The following is a 24,208-nucleotide window of genomic DNA, read 5'->3' as shown; positions in this document are numbered from 1 at the left end:
GGAGAGTTGAAGAGTTGGTACCCTCCCTCGATGAGTCTTTGGACTCCCTGGAGGTGTCACGTATGGACCCATAAGTGTTTCCCAGATATTTCATCGGAAGAATTGCGATGTGCAACAGAATACATTGAGAAGACAAGAGCTAAAAGCATCATAAAGTAATTTAACCAAATAAAAATCATTCTACGCCACATTACGAATCAAATTTCGCTACTAGAATATCTTAAAAAATTCTAACAATCTTCTATAATGGAAAAACTGATAAAAGCTTTTCTGTGTGCGAGTATGTCGTCATAATAATATGACGACACGCACACAGAGAAGTACAACGTCATATTTAACAGACAGTATGGTTTCTCAGAGAAGAATATCACCTACCTCTAGATCGGAGGAAAGCATTCGGAACCTCGAGAGAATGTTTAAAAACAACTATATAGCCGGTTTATAGCCTTCCTACTGGATAGAACATAGACCAAGTACACATGCAGCAATGTACTGCATACACCAACAGTAGTAAGGGCATTTACACCAAGGAATCACTGTTCCAGTGTGCTAGTGACAGTGCTCTGAACCACTTTATCCACACTACTCCAAGTATGAAGTAGCAAGTTTTAATGTATAAAACTTGTAAATATAATGTATAAAACCTCATCTTTCCTCAGAGCACACAAATCTATAGTACACGATGTATCTGACTATTAATTAATCAGTTTCACAATAGACAGAATCAAAGTGTACCTCCCGAGCAATCATATAATATATGCCATAAAGAAACTTACTCAACACAGACATCGAGGCCTCTGTACAGAGACGAATACATGAACTAGACAAGACATGTTAATCGCATTTGTTAAAAGATGCAACCCTAGCCACAACTCTGTCCAGTTAGACACCGCTACGCTATTCCTTTCTGTGAAAATCCCGTACAAAAACCTGTGTGTGTGTATGTGTACAAAAATGTATAGCGAACCGTCTAAACCTTTACCTCCTTAACGTGTAGGCTGAGCTTGGCTCAGCCGACAAGCCACGAAATAATCTACTGGAATTGTACCAAAGCCTAAATACAAACCTCAGCAAGAAGTGAGGTTTCTTTGAAGCTATAGTACACGATGTATCTGACTCTAAGATATCAGACGCTGTCTGATGGGTCTTGTGAACACCTTACCTCTGAACCAGAGAACTAAAAATAGTTCTGCAAAACTCCTCAGTGTTTAAGTTTAGTCAATCCGAACAAACTTAAAACCAAATCTGAACATTTCGATTTCACCTCTGTGTGCTATACTAATATACACTATCTACCAATAATTGGCCAGACACCTCTGTTATTTGAAGTTATGGAACACTCCAGGTTTGTTAACATAAAATCCGGTTTGCAGATAATAGGAAGCAATATTTCATCGTAGCAGCTGAACATGAGTGGTATTTGAACACGACGTGAACTCAGTGACTTTGAGAGAGATGTCATCGTGGGCTGTCACATTTTTGCATGTACATATGTGAAATTGTCAACTAGAGCATTCAAAATCAACGATGGGCGATGTGATCAACAAATGGACACGTTATTGTATCACTAGTGCAGTAAAACAACCAGGGGGGGGCGCCGAAAATGATTGACAGGGACAAGAGGGTGATGAAAAATGTGTGGCATGCAAAAACTGGCTAAAATTGGCACAGACCATCCGTGATGAGTTTAGGAGTGCCAGGAACACCATGATGAGCACTGATAGTTTACGAAAATAACTCCATTTACTGGGTTTCCACGGAAGAACACACAAGTCAAACATCGCAACAACGCGGCTCGTCTGGCCTGGTGCAAAGAGCATGTAACCTGGACATTTGACCACTGGAAAACGGTACTCTGGAGCGATGAATCAAAATTCATCTATTTCTAGTCTGATGAGAGTGTGTGTGTGGGTGGGTGGGTGGGTGTAGAGGCAGCCTGACAAACGCTTGTTACCACAGTAAAGTTTGGTGGTGGAGTAATCGTGTGGAGTGCATTTAGCTGGTTTGGAGTGGGATCACTGGTCGTTGTCCATGGTTCCATGAATACACCTCAGTGCCTTGATATGCTGGATAATTATGTGCTGCCTACACTGAGGAGTTTTTATGGAACGAACCCATGTTACTATCAAGACGACAATGTCCCATTCCACAAAGCTGCAGCTGTTATGGAATGGTATGAAGAGATGGGTTTTAAACGACTGCCCTGGCCTGCGCAGAGTCCTGACCTCACAACCCCACCGAACACTTGTTGGAAGAACTAGAGCGGCGATTGAGGTACAGAGCAGCACGTTCTCTATATGTCGCCGAACTCAGTGTTGCTGTGATGGAGGAATGGAGACAAATTTCACCTGATGTCTGTCGATTATTTCACTTTCTATTAACTAAACTAACAATAGTATCATTTGGTAAAGCAAATATCATGTCAAGCTATTTAAATATCTTTACGTTTAAAACACGACACTATACCGTGCATGTGTTGAAGATCAGATCTGATCGAACAGCAGGATTCGTTATTTAATCCCAGTCTGCCGGGTTTGTTAATTTTGGTATTCTTTGCCAGTTTGCAGGGTATGTGGAAGGAAACCCTATCACTCATGTGTGATTTTTTAAAAAAAAAAACATTATTATTTATTTATTTTTTTTTTCAGAGTCCTGTGACTTTCTTGCTAATTATCACAACTCCAGTGGTTGATTTCCGCAGCGAGAAGCGCAACTGGTGTCGGTTGCTGAATACCATCCATTGTGTCACTGGTCCAATGTTCTTGACTGCTGTTAGCGGTAGTAAGTATTTCACTTTCTTCAGTAGACATGGAGAATATTTCAAAGAAAAATAACATTTTTTTAAAATATTTCCAGAACTGGTGTGCAATTTGCAGTTCATTCTTGATAGCGAACAATTTTTAATACTGGGAGGTGCTTTTTTTACATTCCTTTAGCTAATCCCCAAAAATCTGATAGTACATTTATTCTTCCATGAATATCTTCCATATCTACCATCTCACGTGCATCTCAACTGTAATATTCGATGTAGAGATGACCGTGAATCTTTTGGCTTGAACAAAGTGGAAACATATTTGACTAGAATTAATTATACAAATATTTCGTTTTAAGTTGATTACAGTTCCACTGTGTTTACGTATATTTTATTTTCATAATATATAAAAAGTTAGTCAAATTCAGACGACGTGTGTGTGGATAAGGGGGGGGGGATTATCTGTAATTTTAAATCTCCTACTTTGCTTAAATTTTAATAATTGCTGGCGTTATTGCTGTTACGGTAGTGCTCGAATTTCAGCAAAAAGGCAGTGTCGTCATTTAAAGGCAGCCGCATTTAAATTGCCGCCAATCTCTTACTTTCTCAGTACTTGGCTCACTTTCGAGCAAATCTAATTTGACATTTTTAGTTTAGGTAAAAGAATAAAAAAAATTGATTTAATCGATTGAAACATGAGATCTGCAACGGTGTGTCCGCAAATTTTTTCCCCTTTTCTCTCTGCTTTACAGTCCTGTCCTCCCATTTTGATTAAATTATGATGAAATTGTCAGAAAAGCTAACTTGGTAAAAATGTTGAAATGTGGTCAATTGTTGAGCGAGGCCACGCGAAGAACGATTCCTCCCCCACCACAATCGGTCGAGTTCGACTGCGTTGAAGTTCTCAAGCTAACATGAACAATGCAAGAAATAACAATAGACCAGATTTGATCGAAACTTAGTGTTGAAACGACAAAAGGCGTACAGACGTAATGCTTGTTTTTACTGCCGTGAACAGCTAATCCTCATTCATGTTAGTTTTATTAGAAGGAATATTCAGGAGGTCTTATGCAATGAAGCAACTGCATTCGAATTCTTGAAATTAGTGGATGATGTGATCTGGGGAAGTGTCTGAGAACAAAAAATTAAAAAAAAAAAATCTACTTTTTTTGACCTTTTTCGCTATTCGTAAGGTGTTCTAGTGTTTCCATTACATTTGTATTTCATTTGATTTAAGCCATCTAATTAGGTTTGATCTGTCTTATTCACTAAACATGATGAATCGATAGTATTAAACTTAGACCAGAAGTTACAGTAGGTCGAACTTTAGCCCCGAAACACTGCAATGTAGGAAAGCTTAGCAGCTTATCTTCCCAACAAAGTGCTCCTTGGGACTTAAAATACTGAAAAACGGACTGCGGAATGTTCTTCAGGGCTCTCTCTCTCCCCTGATAGCTTGTTTCGGTCTCGGCCCAGTTCTGTTGTGGACCTTGAAAATCCACTTACACGTTGTTCTGTATCTTAATGTTGAGGTGTGTATCTCTAAGTCTTCCTTCATACCTTCTTCTCCTAGATCGTTTTCCTGGTCATCCCTTTGGACTTTCTTTAAAGAGTTTGTCTGGCGTGAGTTCCTCTTCAGTTGTATTAAGTTCGAAATATTGAATTTTCCCCTTTTACTGTACTGTCCAGTACTGAGTGTTTATGTATTTCCCACTGCAGAAACTTTTTTTTATTTTGAGAAGCGTTTCTGTCCGATATGAACTTGGCGAAACGAAATGATTTCAGATTATGCAGCAGATCTTTCATGCAGTTGAATGTTTTGCTGCATAAAATGAACACAATGTCTGTGAAAGGTCCTCAACTGTTATTATAAATTTTGCAGACGATGGGCGATATTCACGCTAGTTTTAAATTGGAGAATTAGTTTATCTTTCGTAATTTGTACGTTATTTCAAACTGACCTCTCATCTTTCGTTATCTGTATGGCAAGCAAATGGAGGATAGAAATCGATCCGACGCTTCCCTTGTTCCGTCCGTAAAATCCAAATCTCATCGGATAATGGTGCCGAATGCGATTCAAGTTACTAAGAAATTCTGCTAAGTTATTTGTTTAATTTGCCTGAGTAACTGCTTTAAAGTAAGGGGGCGGGGGTGTTTGTAATACAATTTCCAACTCTTCCCGTGTCAACATGTCATCGGTTTCTTAATTAAATAAAAGTCGAGATTACTTTGAAAGAAAGATGAATCACAGGAATTCACCAAAGGAATGGGCAGTATTTTTGTATTTCATTTGAAATAAATAAAAAATCTTTCGAAGAAAGGACATTTTTTTAACATTGTTTCCTGGAATGCTTTTGTGTCATAATCAAACAGAAGTTGAAAAGTTTAAAAGTTTTGAAATTGGCCAGAAAACTATTAGAACACGAGCTCCAGCATTGGGGTTGCCTGGGGTTTGCGCTATTTAAATCATGATGGATTCTTCTTCTTCTTGTAAGAAGACGTATTTGGCTAAGAAAGAATAATGGACATTCATTCTTTGAATAGCTGAAGCCTTATCGGACTTTTATTCAACACTTATACCTGAAGTGGCTTTGGACGCCTCATTTATTACGTCTCTTTTTATAATACCACTCACAAACCCGCGAACGGTTGCAAACTTGTATTATTATTCGATTATGCTAAGCAGTAGATATTCCGGAAACCCCTGCTCTAGAGACTAAGCGTGGAACTACCCCCGCCCCCCAATCCACTGCAACCTTTTCTCTCTCTCTACCCAGCAGGGTGATGGTTTCACCGTCAGGTAATGAAATTGATTATCCACCTAAGGACATTCAACAGCAGCACTCATAATCTGCTGCTGTTGAATGTCCTTAGGTGGATTGTCCTTGGACGATCTGGCGTGAAAAACAGACGTTACATTCGTGCAGGTTAATCTTACGCAAAACTTCTGTATATTTCATACAGAATTAATAGACTTTTTGCCACCTCTCCATCCTCACTTCCCATTCTGTATCCTCTCCACATATTGCTTGATTTCAGTTTGGGTTTTATCATTTTAGACCTGCAATTGTATTTATTTCCTCCGATCTTCATGCTGTGGTAAGCACGATTTTGGATGTTCATATGACGTAGTGCTATACTGTATTCTAGAGACCAGTTTATGGTCTAAGGGGCATGTTTGGGTACAGTTCAGACAGGACACCGCCCTATATGAGCGACTGAAGTCATTTTTCGTTAAATAATCGCTCATTTCCGATAGTTTCTCGTCTAAGTCGGCTCCAACACAAAGACGCCTCCATTGAAGCATTAAGGAATTATAATTCCTTATGGATGCAGAGTGAAAAAAAATTAGGTAATCGTATTCCCCCCCCCCCCTCTTTACAAGTTTCCTTTGGACTTGATTTGAATTTGCATGTATATCCGCAGAACTTCCACCTGATAAGTGTGTGTATCAGTTTTGTTTCTCGACCTTCTTAATCGATCTCTGAAGTGCTGTGCTACCAAGCGATACCCTTTCAAAAAGACATGCAGTTTACTGGACCCTTCGTGTTGAGAACACATGTTTCAAACAGCGTGCCTCCCCGTCGCTTTGTTTTGTTTGCTTGTGCATATTTGTATTTGGAAAGTATTTGTGTTATTAGCGGAATTATGATTATTATAACAGATCTTTATGAAATCTGTCTGATTGTATCCTTCATGGACTCTTTTCCATCGAAGATTTTTTGTCGAAATTTGGCTTCTTCAGTATAAGAACTGATTTGGAGATTTAGTTTTCAGCGTTACCAGATGCTAATTTTTTTATTATCTTTTTTTCTAGCCTTTCCTCCTCGTCAGCAGAATCAAGTATTTAAATAAAGAGTTCATGGGAGAATTAGAGATGAAGTTACTCTTGCTTCGAAGAATCCCCCCCCCCCCTAAATGCATTCTGTGGGTATAGTAGGGAAGGAAGTTAACCAGAGAGAGAGAGAGAGAGAAGCAACAGAGAAACAAAGAAAGGCAATTGTGCAGCTCATTCCATTTAGCACTTTTCTAGGCCCGAAGGACTCAAGTATGATTATGGAAGATATTCTATGAGAATACTTCTTTACAGAATGTTAACACTTTGTGAAGAATGTTCTTCACAAAGAGTTAGCTTCACATCTGATGGCAGATGTGAAGCTAACACTATAAATTGTTGGACGGACTAGTTGGCAGATTGGATAACACACTCGCTTTGCAACCATCAGTTTGGAGAGTTCGAAAGCGAGTTCAAATCAGATTCCCACTGAGCATGAATGTTTAAGACTGTCTTAGGTGGAGAATGATTTTAGAGCCCGTGTAAGAACATCTCGCTCCCTGCTTTATTGGAGTCTTAAAGAAGTTTCATGTTCTATGAACGTCTTTTCCAGATTATGTACACACAATTTTTTTTTAAAAAAAGGAATCTTATTTCACTCACGGTACTAATGTACTACAAGTCTATAACATTTCGACGGTGTCATATGAAAAATGTCTCCCAGCAGTTTCACAAAGATCGAGAAGAATCGGAGCTCGTTACGAAATTTAAGCGTTTTTTTTTTCTTTTCCAGATCCCTTTCTGCTGATTGGAGCCAGGGTTCCCTTAATCGTAGTGGTCACCGGAGTGTGTCTCTGCGCCGCAGCTGCAGTCTATCTTACCTCTTCAGACGAGAATCCGCCAAGATATCATTTCCTTTTCTCTTACTTGGGATTTGCTGTTGCAGTTACGTGGATCTACATCATTGCCAACGAGATTGTTGTACTGCTGCAGGTGAATCTCATTGCTGTTGAAATTATGACTTCCATTATTTCCCTTTTTTTTAAAAAAAATTCTTCTAAAAAATTTATTCAAAACTTCATATCGTAATACACAATTTTGGATAATCAAATGTGTAACGTAAGAGCAATAGCTCGACTAGGTTACGCTATGCATATAATTACAGACCGTTATGTAAGCAAACATCACTTGTTGGATATTTACATATTCGTTATTGTTTTTATGAATAGCAGTAATATATAAAGGTATAAATATTTAATGTTTAATATGGCGTACTCGTATTTGTTGCACATTGCACTGTCCTTGTATTTGTTTCTAGTTAAGTTTTAAATTGCTTTATTCTGAGTCGAAAGTTTTAGCGTAGTGCGATAGATCCCTCCCCCCCCCGCCAACTTAAAATACCATATTGTAGTGTGCTTTGAATCCATGCAGAATATAACGGATTTGACATTTTTAAATTTAAGAATCTATTAAAACAGTAAAGTCTGTTTAATCCTCACTTTTTTTTTGCGACATCGGCGATGTGCGTGCGGTTTCCAAACTTAAATTACTATCAATTTTTAATCACAAATAAGTTATTACATTAACTTTTCTATTTTCCTACAGTCACAATTTGCGAAATATTAGCTGTATTTCGGAAGTTCATATTTAGTTTTTGAGACATTCAAACTAAGTTACTTGACTGGATCCAATTTCTTGCTTTTAAAAGAACGGCATTCATTATGATTTGCATTTGTTTGGATGTGTCCGAAGAGAAAATTGGCACCGTATCATCCGTGAAAGCGAATGATGCAGTTTTCATGTTTAGTTCAAGATTTAAGAAGTCATCGATATAAATACTAAATAAAATTGGCCCAGATTATTGTGGTACAGCGAAATATACGTTTTAAACTGCTGTAATTATTGTTTATTTTTTAGAATTTAATTTAGCTGTTTAGTAATGTTTGAACCAATATAGGGCTGTTTCTCGTATTCCTATCGCTTTTATTTTTTTTTATAATTAAAATTTTCAAATTCAAATTTTTATTTAAAAAAAATTTTAATTAAAATTTTTAAATTAAAATTTAATACATTATCCAAAGCTTTTTTGGCCACAAAATTGCATGAGTAATTTTTACTAATTTATGTAATATTTTCGAAAGACCGGTAGAAGGGAAATCGGTTTGTAATTTTTCAAGTTATTTTTGTTTGTTTTTTGTAAATCGGTACAACTACGGCCTTCTTAAAATTCGATGTAAACGTGCGTGTTAACTTTTCAGTGATACATTAAAAATGTGCATTAAGGGTTCCACAATACATTCCATAGTACATTCTTTTACAAAGCTAGTGTTAATGCCATCGTATCCTGAAGTTTTAGTTGTTTGCTAGCTATAACACTTGATTTCGTTTTCCCAGGTGGGGAAAAATATATCGAGTGATCAATTCTTTTCGCAGTGCAATTCACAAGAATGGGTTTAACATTGCTTAGAATGCGTTCACTGACTGCAACAAAGTGATTATTGAATTCTTCAGCTAATCTTCTGTCTGCGTTTACACTATTCTCTTTGATATTTTCACGTAGTTTTCTGGCATCACTTTAGCATTTTAGGGATTCGTTTCTGTAGTACTACGTTTTCATTTCTCTTAATTTACAGTGATTAATTTATAAATAGCTACAGTAACTGAAACTGTGCTCATAATATTGATTGTGTGGATATTTAATTTTTTTTTATTCAGTTTATCTCTAATTATTATGCAGTGTCTGATCTCTTGTGTAATCCACGATTTACTTTCTTTCATTTCGTCTATTATTATAACTGAGTCTTCTATTTTACTGTTTAGTATATCAATTTATGATACCAGTCACTATAAATTTATGATACGAACAATGAATATTTGTTTCCGTTGTTATCTCTTCTCAAGAGACAGTGCTCAAGTTGTGTTTCAGTAATCTGTGGTGAGCTATTGGATAAAAGATTATTTATTATTATTCGTGTCACCTCCATTATGTTTTCAGCTGTAATAGTAATTTAATACGGACTGGAAAGCCCTGGAGACTGACGTAGAGCTATTTGAATTTTGTTTCTAGCTAAAGTTCTAGCAAACGCAAGTTACAAGGACGGCGTACTACCATTGAATTTTCTTGTGGGAATATTAATGTATTGTTAGCCAGTAAATATATATAATTGTGACAGTCGCTGCTATTCTTCATCAAGTCGATAATCATATTCCTAATTATGAGAACGTTGTCAAGTTTTGATCTCTTCTACAATACCCTCCAATTCTCACAAAAGTTGGACTCTATAACAGTGTGCCCTATAGACGCCCATTATATATACACTGCTTGAAAAGAAGTTAACTGATGCTCTACTCTCATGCGCAAGGTGCTTCATAACGTATTTGTTACCGGAATAAATTAAATGCTCCCAAGACAGTGCAACTGTGTTCGGGTGAAATGGCTGTAAGAAGGGAACTGATGGAGTTTGAAAGAGGCGTTCTAATAGAATGCCATGTTGCAGGTATATCTGTTGGGAGAATTGTTAACAAAGCCATCCAAGGTCAACAATTAGTGATACCATACTGAGATGAAAGTGCGCCCACCTTAATAAGACGGAGGACCTCCTTTCGCTACGATGGCTGCAGCCATCGTACAGTGCATACTTTCCAAAAACTTACGATAGAGATCAATGTGAAATTAGACCATTCTCCCTGTAGGGATTTAATGAGGTCCTGCACTGTTGTGGGCCGGAAGTCCTTTTGACTCACCCGACGCTCTAGTTTTCACCCGACCCAGATTTCAGTACGGTTAAGATCTGGGTTCTGATCAATGATACCATATTGACCTGGCATCCGCCACAACCACACCCGTCCATCTGCTCGTTAGAGGGTGTAGCTTGATTCGTCGCTCCATAACACGGCTTTCCACGTCCCAACCTTTTTGCACCCCTTAAGACGACGCTGCATTTTGGTTCGGGTAATATGGGGTTTGTATATTGCGGTCCTACCATGGAAATGCATGTTGCGATCCACGGTTCTGAATTTTTTTGTGCAGGTTTCAGTCGATACTCCGAACTCCACATTCAACATGTCGGACGAACATGGCGGTTTTTCGATATTGTCCTTCGTGTCACCATACGCTCACGATTGGCGAGTGTGGTGGGTCGTCTACTGCGGATAGCGCTTGCAGTTGGCTGCCTGCACTTCCATCTCAGTATGGTATCATTGATTTTGACTTAGGATGGCCCAATTTGTCAAAAATTTGCTGAACAGTTAGCCTGTAAATGGCATCGTATCACAACACCTCTTTCAAGCTCCTTCAGTTCCCTTCTCTCTGCCATTTCACTCCGACACAGTTGCATTGACTTGGGAGCATCATATTCCTTCAGTTTATGTACTTTTTACTAATATATTAGTTATCAGTTGTATTTGTTCTAAATAGTTTCTGTATCTGTTGTCATGTTTTCATTTGTACTACTTAGTGTTTTAATAAATTACTTACTAATACCGGCTACAAACACGCAACTCGCTACTCATTGTAGATTGTTCGTTGACTTCTTTCCAAGCAGTGTGCAGAATACCTATTCTGCTGAACGTCTTAAGTTGGTGACGTCCTTTTTCTAAGTTTCTTCATTATGCCTATTAAATCTGCAATACAGATATTGCTCGCAGGAAGTTTTTACACTTGGTTATAAATTAAATCGAAAATACCAAAAAATTCTTGGTATTTTCAATTCTTCTTTAATCCAAGTGTAAGCAAACAAAGTTTGCGCGTGAAATTTCTTCAGGAGTATGATATATTTATATAGAGCCTAATGACTCCACATGAATTGCATTAGTAGATTTTAAGTATACTCGTATATGCTTATCTCTGTACTGCATTGGTTATTATCCCCGGGAGAAGTTGCCAGAGGGCGTTCTCGAATGGCGTCCTTTGCTGGCAAAGAATTTTTTCAAATTCTTTGCCAGCTGAGTAGGATTTTGATGTTCGTCAAACTTGCACGAAGTGCATTTACAGTTTTGTAAACTGGCTTTCACTGAGACAGCACAGTAAAAATTATAACTGATTTTGTATTTATATGCACATTTTACATAATAGATATAATGTCAATACATGTCTTTGCAACGGACGGCCATTAATTTTAGTGCTAAAGGTAATCCACTCCTTTGTATACTAGTCAGTGGAGGCCGTTGACGGACAGCAAATTGAGTAGGCAATTTTCTCACGCTGCTTTACATTCACACTGTTTACATTCACAGAGCTACGAATTACATCAACTAGTAGAGAGCGCGAAAGGCTACATTTTAGGCTTAATATGAAACATTTCAAATAAGTCAACTATTTAAAAATTTATATATTACAGAGCACTGCTTCACACGAACATTAGGCACTGCTTCACCGAGCGGACTTCCATTGCATAAAGGTTGAGTGTGACATTTGAGTTTCCCAGTGGCACAAAATTCAACAAAACCTCCAGCGCATTCATATTTGTAAGAAGAGTCGGAAAGGCATATTTTTGTGCACTGCTGCAATAAACTGCACCAATCCTCTCAACAGTGACGGAATTGGATTGATGCAGAAGTTTTCTTCCATGCGGAGTGAGAGAAAATACATTTTCTAAAAAAAAAGCATCAGACTATTTTAAGTTCACACAATCATCATAATTTCCATGTATTGTCGAATCGTCAAAATGATAGATTAAATGCGATTAGTGCCGTGGGCGCCTGAAAACCCGTGTCTATGCGCAATGGGCATCCATTTGGGCATCCTGGACCCTGCTTAAATAAAGTTCGACTTGGGAAAATCAATAAAAGAATAAAATCTGAAAATAATTTTTCCGCTCTTTAGGGTCAAAGAAACATTTTTATTACCGAATTGACAGAAGATTTCTTTCAAAATAAAAACTCGAACTGAGAGCATGCGCAACTAACACACAACACGCCTGTTAATGGGAATGGTTGGAATAGGCGATGCAACTAAGACAATAAAGTCAAATTCTCGGGGAGATATTAGAGCTTCTTTATACTCCCAGACAATCAAGGCCAGGGTCGAGTACGTCGCGTCTCTAAGTGTTCATGTTTGCTGACACACATTTATCTTTTTTTTTTTTTTTTTTTTTTCATCAGAGTAAACTCCGATTTCCCTGCCGGGAATGAAACCTTTTCACCTGCTATGAAAACCAGCACTTATCAAAGACGATACTCGATACCGCACTGAAAACTCGGTGTTCTATTCTTATGAGAAAATTTAGCGCCTCTTGGAATAAATCATCGTCGTTTTCGAACAGCGTTAGCCATTGAATTTCACAGGGAAGAGGAGTTATCTTTAAGCGATTTGGGAAATGCTGTTTGCATTGACGCAGACCTGCATTAGCCTCTATTGCGTCATATCTGAAGTAGATATATGTATTACATTTGCTGCTGAGATGTTGTAAATGTTTAAGAAACAAAAAAATCCTGCTAAATACAGTTTACTTTAGGGTCATCTGTCATAGTTTTAAGTTTTACACGTTAGTTTATTCTTTAGCTAACATTTAGACACTACTTTCTTGTGGAATTATACTAGGAAATTCCGAGAGAGAGAAAGCGCATATTAATAAGATTTTATGTTTTCCAGGCCGTAGGAATTGTCTTCAATCTCAGTGACACCATCATCGGGTTAACCATCCTTGCCTGGGGAAACTGTCTACTAGGTAAGTCAATAACTTGCACAAGAAAGATATTTTTTAATACTTCCTGCACATTTAAGTTTTGAAGATTATCCCCTTTTCACATAATTGGTCTTTTGTCTTCTCTTAATTCAGATTTCCTTTCTAATTTGGCCGTGGCAAGGAAGGGGTTTCCAAGAATGGGAATAGCAGCCTGTTTCGGATCTCCATTCCTGAGTATCCTTTTTGATGCTTAATGCTACACCAGTTGGCAAACACTTTAAAATCACTTTTAAAGGAACACAGTGTGTTTTCTTATGCGCGCGCGCGCGCACACACACACATACACACGAGAGAGAGAGAGAGAGAGATGACGCATGAGAGTCAGCGGGTTTCATGGGTTTTTCTGAGCTTTGTTAAAAGGAACTTTGTAATGACCCACCCCATTTAATTTTCTTAGAGTTTTATTATTTATAATTTATATATAATTTCGTTGCATTTTTTCAGTACGCAAATGAGAATTTTAATCCATTGGTGTATTAAAATTCTCATCAGGCTATTTTAAACATCATGACTGAAAATGGTAACTTCAATTACTATTTCCGTCTATTATAATATAAAGAACCTGTTTGTTTGTTTTTTTTCAAAATATATTTCTTGCAGAAAATGAACGAAGCATTCTCTACTGATCTTATAAAAATCGTAGCACAAAATGTTGCTTTTGCGATGAGAATAGAATGTGACGTATCCTTTAAAAGTGATGCCAGTTTCAGATGAATACTGATGAATACAGTAAATGGTTAATAAATCTCAGGAAGTTATTGACTTTATTAGTCCGTTTATTCGAAAACGCAGTCAAAACAGTACATCTAAACGAAAAAAAAAAAATTAAAGATCTAATCAATTATTCCCGAAACATAATCCAAGGAAATGAATTAAATTCAGAATATTCATCCCTTATGTTCAAAATTTTGGAACTTTGTTTCATTTTATCTGGCCATAGCAACAATGGATTAAGCAAATATCCTTTAAAATTTAAATTTTAAAATTTAAAATATCCTCAATTAAAATTACCGGCATGAAGGATCTGAGGCGCCTTTTGTTCTCATATGAAAAAAAAACACAAAAAAAAACACACGATTTTCTTCAATTTATTTTTAACCAGTTTCATAATAGGGGAGCTGGCCTAAACATACTTGGTGTGACTCAATATCATTGATAATTTCCTTCATAATTTCTTTCATGGTTTAATTTTAATTACTTGTTCGAATGTAGGAAGACATGTGCGAATGTACGGTATGAATGGATGTAGAAAGGCATGTATGAATATAGGAAGGAATGCATGAATGTTGAAATATTTTTGTCTGTGTTCCTTTCTAGTATAATCTCGAAACAGCCACACCACATTTCAAACATGATCATCTTCTTAATACGCCTTCGCTATTGTTTAGGTGCTGGTTTTAGACGATAATGGGTGCTATTTTCAAGAAACATCTTCATGTTTTCAATATTTCGATGATCTGTCCTTTTCATTTACGTTCCATTTTGAAAGTCAGCTTTTTTTTTTCTATACTGGAAATAGTTGTTCATATTGTTAATATACATGCAAAGTATTATGCTGTTAACAAAAAGCCACTATTCCATAGTTACCGTTATATTTTAAGGAGTTTATTTCCAATAAAAATCTCCTATCAGTGAGAAGTAAAATGCGTGTATAAATATTATTTATTAATATATGCTTAACTTGTTCCATCTCTCCTTCTCGGAGTGGGCATTCCATCAATGATACAACTTTTAGGGGAAGCTTCCGAAGGAGAAATAAAGGTAAGAAATTTAAAACATATATCACAGTACAAGTTACATTTAATATTCTTGCCATCTAAATTTTAGGTTTTCCAAGGCATTTGTTATTTGGGAAATTATTTTGAAAATATTTATTTATTATATTTATTATTTATTTATTATTTGGAAAATATTTAAATGCTATTGTCAAAATCATATTTAAATATTTTGTTTGTTTTGAAAGGATTTTATGTTATTATACATAAAATCAAACATGTTATTTTATGTTATTAAACATAACTTCAACTGGCTTTGATATACTATATTTGTTAGACTCCTGTGATTTGCTATTCAAATCATTTCGATACAATCACTCAACCTGTCCATAAATATCAGTTAATTTTCGAAAAAGACAATTTCTCATTCTTCCGAAACAAAACTTCATCAAAACGCTTGAACTTTATTTAAATACTCTACAAATTGAGAATCTCAACTAAGCCAACAAACATGTATATAAGCATTACATACACCGAACTCACCTCCTTCAGTGAATTTTGTCTTTTGTTCAAGGAACGTGCAGAAATTTAAACTGATTATTTTTGTGAAAGTTTTCGTCATATCTTTAAGTTCATTTTAAGCAGGCTCCTCATGAAGAATAAAATAAAACTTTTGGTAATGGTAATTAATAAATTTTTGTAAATAAATTTACAAACTAGGCCGAGTGGATAGCATATCCTATCACCAACCAACAAGTTGTTAGTTCAAATCCCACCTAACATGGATGTTTGTAAAAGCCTTTTCTAGATTAACATGATAGCTCTTTGAGTTTATAGGGCTTGTCTTGATTGTAATAATAATAATAAAAAACCTGACTCTCTATCAATCAATCTGGATGTACCATCAGTTTGTTTCTGAAATTATTTTCGAAAAGTGAATCTTTTATTAGATAGCTCACTTACTATCTGCTTTACACACCTCAAGCCCTGTAGCGTGGTTGCAGAAAGTTACCAAATGATGTCCCTTGTCTCATCCTTTCTTTCCTTTGCCCCTTTCATCAAAATCGAGCAATATTGGCTAGCCCAGCTGTCGGTGTGATATCTGTATCTTATTCTTTGTTTCGCTTTAAGACAAAATAACTTAGATGATGTATGTTTTGCTGACTACGTCTATTTTTACGTTTATTATTTTATTTTTACAGCGTTTCTACACACTACGAAATCTTCACACGCTGAATAATTATCAGTTTTTTGAAACGATAAAGAAAAAGGAACACATTATGACGGTCATTATTTAATGTAATTTCCATCACTGAATGGTTTTCCATGTCGAGAAATAATCTTTGCAACCCCGAAACTAGCAGCCACGAATTTAAAGCTATCCGAAAGGTTTGATTGTGCTTCATGGTTGTTGATTGCTCGTGCATCGTGTCCCTTTTGTTTTTGGTCACTTACATCACAAAGCCATTTATGGCTCTTTTCATAATGTGATGTTTTACGGAGGAAATTCTACAGACCACTGATTCATTTGCCGGCGTTGCACGCATCTTTCATATTACAAAGGTTATCTATAAAGTCTTCTGTATCACCAAACTTATTATTTCAAGTTTGTTGGTGATTTGAGGAAGCGCGTAACAAAATCATGGAATGCGACGATTTCTTAATGGTTACTGGATAAATTTACCTATTAGTTATGACGACTATAATAGCAAAAATCCTCTACAATTTAAAATTTCAAGTTAAACGGCAAAGTACTGAAATTAAAGAAGTTTTTCCTCTTTCAGCTACACTACTCAGGAATGGTGACCGTCCTGTTCACGGCACTTGCGACCAGTCTTCTCTCTACCGTCGTTGCCATGACAGCACTGAAGTTCCAAGTGAAGAGACCCTACGGTGTATATCTGATTGGCGTTTATCTCATCTTCCTCGTCATCGCTGTCCTGACCGAGTCGAGAGTTTTGTGAATGGCGAAGTTCACTCCCAAAGTGGGAAGTTTGTTGAAATTAAGCAATAATAATCAGAACAAGAAGTGTAATTTTCTTATCTCAGTTCAGTAAAAATATTTTGCTAGATTCTTCCTGGTCTGTTGCAATATTGTTTTTAAGGAGACGCGGCTGCTTTGCATGATTCGAAGTCTCACTCGATGCCTAAAATATAAAGTTCAATTAAGTTTCTGTAAAATTTTAAAAGAAACTCTCATTTTGTCTAAGTTTTCCTTCCTTTTTTTTTTTTTTTTTTTTTGGTCCTCCATGTAGGACTCGTGTTTATGTCGGCAGTTCCGGCGATTAACTGTCTTCAATTACTTGTACAGACGCAGAAAAAGAAACATTCAGTTAACCGAGTGCTTCATTCGGTAATGAAGCACTCGGTTGCAGTCGAAGGAGTTCACCTTGACACGGCTTTATTTATTACCTAACATAACGCAATTCATGTTCTACATCATAGTAGTCACATGATCAGGTATTCTTTGCAAAATATTTTTGCTGCTGTGTAACTAGTTGATGTATCGCGCGATAGAATATTTATTAATTTAGATATTTGCAAAGCAAGAGGAAAATCACCTTAATGCTCGTCTCCCCGACATCATATTCACAGTGATATTGCGACTTTGCGTGTGTGGGTGTAAACGATATTTAATAAACAAGCGACCACAGTAGTCTTTTTGAAATTCGTGTAGTCGTAGTGTGCGTTTCTGACGAAAGAAAGGACGACTACTGAAGGATCGTTCGTATCCTACTGAATATTTGCTAAACAGCATTCCCAGCGGTAGTAGTAAAATGTAATATGCGGCTTTGTAATTCTTTTTTTGTACTTCGAAACTCATGTTTGTTTTTCAGAGCGTGTCCAGTCTAATTTACATTCAACAGCCAGTAGCGTAATTTAAAAAAAAACCTTTTTCATAATTTTTATTTTTTTAAAAATAATTTTTACATTTACCAGCCCATCCACGGCATCAATGGATTGTGGGCGAGAGTATAAAAGAGCATATACGAGAGTATAAAATACATTAAAATGGAATGTATAAAAGTACAACTGAGTTTGAGCGCGCAGATCGAATGAAGAAGTTGCTGAATTTTTTTTCTCAAACCGTAAATTAACGATGACGATAACAGTCTTCGTTAATTTACGGTTTGAGAAAAAAAAATTCAGCAACTTCTTCATTCGATCTGCGCGCTCAAACTCAGTTGTACTTTTATTTCTTTCGCTCTTTAAAGAAAATCTTCCGTTCTTTTTTCTGTGAGTATTCCATTTTAATGTATTTTATACTCCGCCGCGTACAATCCAGACAAGAACCATAGGGGATGGTCTTCAGTGGATTGCACTTGACTATTCTACCTGCTGTGAGTATTTTCTGACAGCAAAGAGAGAGAGAGAGAGAGATCTGTATCGAAGGAAATCTCATAATCTTGCAGTGTGTGTGTGTGTGTGTATACAACGTTTAGCAACCTGACCAACAGCAGTAGATTTATTTTCTGATAATTGGTACATGGAAATTGCCTGAACTTCATTCCATTTGGACCACATTCATTTCAATTACACAAAATTTAGTCAGCAAATCATTTTCGAAGACTAAAATTCCTCTATGAACAATGACTGAAGCAATTTCGGCCACGAGACAGACCAATATTATATGTCTGTAAATTAATTCGAATTCTTTGGTCGGTTTTGTGTGTTACTGCAGGATGAAAACTCCGTATGAAGACGGATAACTCAGCCAAATAGTAACTGTCGCGATATCCTCGGGAGTGCGCTATGAACGACTCGATTTAAACTGTAAAGAGGAAAGAAATACAACCGAGGTGTTGTCTTTCCTCATCGAAGGGAAAAGATCGCAGGCAAATTTTAACGAAACGATTATCGAAAATAACTGGCAATCTTAGACAAAACTGATTGTCGTATTAGCCCTGTCGTAGGATTAGGTGCAGTGCGATCAAAGTAAATAAACTACTGATCTCGAATCGCCGTACTGTTGTTTTACCAATTCATATATCCAACAACAAAAAGATTCTTCAGTAGAAGAATGCTTTGCACGAGCATTTTGGTGATTTTTCCTTTTTCATGTGGAACTTTTGTATGTATTGGTTCAGTTATATTGAGCCGTCGTATTGTGTTCATCGTTCTTGTGTTTCCTCTGAATTCTCGCCTTTCCTTGTCCAGAAGGCTGTTCGTGATATTTTCTAAGCATGAATATATCCGGAAAACTTAAACCACTTAAAAGCCAAGGTAAAGAATACATTTAATATGCGATGAAAAATAAAAACATAACGCACTCAAAGTTTCGCTAGGGTTTGTATGACTATCAGGCACCTCTCTGTGCTCTTTTTTTTTTTTTTTTTTTTACTATTTTTAATGTTATGGGGAGGTGGAGGGAAAGAAACCATACCTGCATTTGGTCTGCGAATGAAAACTGGATTTTTGTCTTGTAGCAATTTAAATTAAATTGCTGTCAACAAGACATTGAAATTCAGTCGCACAGTACCTTGGAGATCTTCTGTGAAATGAGCTGTTTTCATACCAGTATGTTTTTATTTCACACCTTAAACAATAGCACGTTACTTTTTCTAGATAAGCCACAGCCTCATCCTCCCCACCCATCAGTCAGTGACACTGGGGTGGTGAGGATGAGGCAAAGAATCTGTATTCTTGGATCAAGTTTTTTTTTTTTTTAAATCAATTGCACTCCGAAATGCTTCAGCCGTTTTTACAAGACTTACTGTTAATCCCTTATCTAAACGCACCAATGAAAAACTACCCAAGATTTTAACGCGTACAGTACAAACTAGCAGGGGGAGACAAAACCAAAACAGGACCAACTTTCCTTTTTTGTAATACATGATAGGTTCCAATGCAAATATGTCTTCCTTTTACGGTCCGCGGCCTTTGGCGAAGTGGTCGTCCAAACAGAGGAATGAACTCAAGATTCCATTGTAATCACCGAACGAAGCAAGACTTTCCACCCCACTTTGTAGTCTTATCCGATCTTTGCCACTGGCAAAGATCGCTCACTCTTGGATAAGTTTTTTTCCTGGAGAAGAAATGAACTCTTCCTGTTTCTTCTCCAGAGCAAAATCGCCTGCAGAAAACTTACCTTTTGTACATGCGCACAAACGAATGGATACCCGCTGATTTCTAAAAAAAGTTAAGACTAAAAGAGCGCCACTTGCTTCTTTTTGGGTAAGAAAACGGATTGGAGGATTTGTTATTGTCACTTAGTGAACTACCGTGGCGGTATTACGTAGGTCAAAAATTCCCATTTGCTACTTTTTGGGGTTGGTGAGAAAATGAATACTCACGGTTTTACCACTGACAAAGAGAAGAAATCACTAGGAATTTAAGAGTCATCACTACGTGCAGAAAGATTCAACGCTCCACATCCATACAAGGTTGCTTCTCTTCACTAAGGAAGCAGATGGGCACAATGGTGTCGAACATCCTTAAATTGCACGCGTTCAAATACTTTGTGAATGTTATTCTTGAATATTGTAAGTGAACAACTTGTCGATGCTATTCATTATGCTTGAACAGTATTGCGCAGTACTGTTCAATTCCTAGTTTATTACTAAAATAATAAACAAGATATTAACTGGCTAATATTTTACTAGATTTTTAACCGGCATCTTCAGTGTACAACTGCTTGTCACCGGACACAAGGGACAGTGATGTATAAAATAATTCAGATTTTAACGGATGAAAGACCCGAAGTCCTAACCTGGCGCTCTCGAACGTTGCATAAATAATATTTTATAGTTGTCGACTTGAAACTGTTATTAAAGGTGTGTCTCAAATTTTAGGTAAATTAATGGCAGTCATACTTGTTGAGGTTAGAAGAGTTATCATTAGAGTTATCATTGCCATTGATAACTCTAAAAGTAATCGTTCAAATTTGATCAAAGTATGATCACAGTCCAAAGCAGCGTTTTTACCACTGACAAAGATCGCTAACTTTTGGATAAGTTTTTTTTCTCCTGGAAAAGAAAAAAAAAATCGGCCAGTCTTGACTTCCACAGTGATGGTAGCGAATGTATTTGTTGTGTTCTCTTAGTAGAATGTCAGCAGATCTTCCTGTCTGTCCATCGTAGGACAAGTTAATCACAGGGCACCTGATATACGTAACGACGTTAGTGACAATAGGACTTGTCCTGTAGTCGGTAAATCATGTTCACTACTTTAGAGTATGGTTTGAACATGAGGTGCAGGTTATATTTACTTACTACTGCCGCTCTCAGGTGTATCCTGAATATATGAGAGAGGAATGGTGGTGCTTTGGTTTCACATTCATAAAGTAACATTTTTCTCAGTTCACAGACTTGTGTGAATTATTCAGATTTACACTATATGTGAGTTACTTTGCATAGAAGGAAAAGTCTACAAACAAATTAATGGAATTAAAGCGGGTTCTTCCTTTAGCTAATTCCTAAGTGGAACTTTTGAAGAATAAGGCATTTAATACAATGACTCCCGCCTTTAGTCTGACTATCTTGTGAGCAGATTATGTAGCAGATGTTTGCTAATTTGGTCTAAAATTCGCTTCACATTACAATAAAGAATCAAATAACTGTCTGTCCTTTCTTGACATACGCCGTTCAGATTATTCATTTCTTTTCTATAAATAGAAAAGAAAGACAGAATAATCTACACACACACACACACACACACAATTTTTTTATTTATAAAAAAAGACAGTGAATAATCTTCGCACGCTCGCACTGGAATGCTGCAACAATCTTACCCTCAACCCAGCAATATGGGATCCTGAAAACCCTAATTCAGGGCCAGGGCTATGTGTTCTAATGACGCCTTTCTTGGTGAAAAATAATTACCTTCGCGACACTTTTCTCTCTAATGACTCAACCCCATTAAATGAAATACTGCATTCCCCTACTTTCCTCTTCCCTAACAGACAGGATAAAAACACTACTGTTCCTATCCCCTATGTTCAGGCAATGTCCGAAAACACAGCTAAAGTACTAAGTAAATAAACCATACTTCAAGCTAGAAATCCTGATGCACTCACTAAGTTCGGTCCTCTATCACACCCTGAAGTGGATTAAATGCATTGTGACTGTGAATTTGCTACAAAGGGCAGACAGGAAATCTGCTAACGTTCCAGAGAACACAAGAAATATATTCGCTTTGAAAACTCCTTTACACAGGATTAGATGGAAGAAAAGTAATGTGCGGCAGAGAAGTCATTGCAATTCAGAGAGACCAGTTTAGAGTCAGCAAGCAATGAAACATTCATCCTTACAAAATATGATGATGTTAATTTACCTCAAATTTTGGAGACATATTTATCAGCTCCATGTCGACAGCTGTAAGAAAACTTATTTAGGAACGTTAGAGAGCGCCAAGTTATGAATTTTGGTCTTTCATCCTTTACAATTTGAATTGTCTCCTACATTCCAATGAGTGTCACTTGTGTCTCGTGAATAATAGTCGTTATTAACTGGCGAAATTCAATATTTCGCCAGTTAATGAATGTCTTATTTGTTTCTATTTAGTAGTTGAATTTCACTACATTTGAGTATTTACGTCATTGATAATGTTAAGTGTAATACAATTTAGCGCAACTTCGAGTGCAATATGGTTTTAATTTATGTTTTCATGGTGTTCTGCGCGAATGGTTCATGTTTCTACAAACCACGACAGTCTTCACAGTAAGATGTTTGTGATATTATTTTTTTTTTCTTTTCTCTGATGCAGTTCTTTTGAACTGTTCGCATCATTTGATGAGATGATATTTTGTTAATTGTTCTGTTTTCGAGGTTCTTTTGAACTCGAGAAATATTTTGTACGAATATCCCGTTTTTGTAGTAGTGTCCCTCTCGTGTAGTGTTTGTTATGGTGTCGATGTTTTAGTGTGAAAACAGACTTGTTTTTTTATGTTTCTGTCGAGTTTCCATATTGAACCTCGAAGAATTTTTGTGTACTGTCTATGATAATCCTGCGTAGATGATATCACTCACTGGTGTCGTTGTTATTTGGTGTGTGTGTGTGTTCGATGAGTACTCTCCATGCATTATGGGATTCGGAAGAGTTTTAAAGAGGTTTGGCCATCGTTTTTGTTTACTGCGGAAGCAGTGGAGATGCGTTTTATTGTTGTCATTTGTTTCTTCGTGTTTATTTATGATGAAGCAGCGGTCTCCTTCCTTTTTTAATCATCCTGGGACCAACTTGTGTTAGATGGAGAACAAAGTGAGAAAAAATAATGGAAAGAAAGTGTATTGGCTTTAAATTAAAGCGTAAAGTTTTAAGAAATAAATATTAAACTTTTTTTAATAGCAATTGTTAATGAATGTTATATTGGGTTCTCCAGATATAAGTGAATTTTAATGTTTTGTGATTTTTTTTCCCAACTATCAGATTATAATTTCGATGTATTTCTACCATCATTGATATGTTATTTGTAAAGTTCCTCTCAAAAATAGTTTGATGATGATGATGATGTAATAATAACAAATGCTAAATTTATCACCACATAATAAGAAATTCAGCAAACAAATAATGCTATGATGAATTTGAAATGTTACGTTTACCAAAATAACTTCATTATTAAATTATGAAGGTATAACAGAGTTGATTGAATATTTGTAATAGTCGTAAAAGACGTATGGCTATTGAAGGAAATTCAGTTATTGTTGTTAAAGGAAACAGAAACTGACAGTGAATTTCTATTTGATTAAAATCAACAAAAAGAAAGAAAGAAAACAAATCCCCAAACTCCAAGCCTGTCGGTTTCATTTATTTCCTTCTTTTAATTCCTGTAGATTACAGAGAAATGAGATCTACAGATGGAGAGATTTCATTTCTATGAGTGTACATATTAGCCTTTCAGAACTAATTACTAGTGGTAGTTATAGAGATGTCGCCTTCGACATCTATTAAAACTTGCATATGGGATGTTACCCATCCCATACAAGTTTTAATAGTTTGCATTAATACGAGTTAGAAATAGCAGTTTGTTATTTCAAAGTTGTTTTATTGCTACATAGAAAAGTAGGAATAGTAGTAAAGTATCATAGTAATAGCGCCATTTAAGTATTCTTTTGGTTAAGGTAAGCATCTCAGAATATTAATAGTTGATTTTGTAGCTATACTGTCTAAAACGTTGTAATCTCTCTTATGTTAGCTTTGTAAAGAAGAGCTCTGCCACGCTAATTTTTTTTTTTTTTTGCTTTTCTGGTTTGTTATGCTGTCATCTTTGGAAATTCTTGGTTTGTAACATCTTTCTCCCTTTAATAAAAAATAAAGCAGTTATGTTTACCCCAACAAGCAAAAG

General features: G+C 36.4%; 1 protein-coding gene across 1 annotated transcript in view; it reads left to right on the top strand.

Annotated features, from left to right (window-relative positions):
- The window catches only part of LOC150107080 (mitochondrial sodium/calcium exchanger protein-like), a 77,736-nt gene extending 60,844 nt beyond the window's left edge, over positions 1-16,892 (top strand). The window contains exons 10-15 of the mRNA XM_090391612.1: positions 2,649-2,781; positions 7,321-7,520; positions 13,120-13,195; positions 13,307-13,387; positions 14,904-14,974; positions 16,713-16,892. Coding sequence (XP_090247738.1) covers positions 2,649-2,781; positions 7,321-7,520; positions 13,120-13,195; positions 13,307-13,387; positions 14,904-14,974; positions 16,713-16,892 — 741 coding nt within the window. The remainder of the gene's footprint in view (positions 1-2,648; positions 2,782-7,320; positions 7,521-13,119; positions 13,196-13,306; positions 13,388-14,903; positions 14,975-16,712) is intronic.
- The last annotated feature ends 7,316 nt before the right edge of the window (positions 16,893-24,208 follow it).

Source organism: Typopeltis vanoorti, chromosome 4 (genome assembly GCF_054136105.1).
Source record: "Typopeltis vanoorti isolate ZY-2024b chromosome 4, IOZ_Tvanoo_1.0, whole genome shotgun sequence".
Lineage (NCBI taxonomy): Eukaryota > Metazoa > Arthropoda > Arachnida > Uropygi > Thelyphonidae > Typopeltis > Typopeltis vanoorti.
The sequence above is the reverse complement of the archived record's forward strand: the minus strand, read 5'-3'. Positions and strand labels throughout refer to the sequence as shown.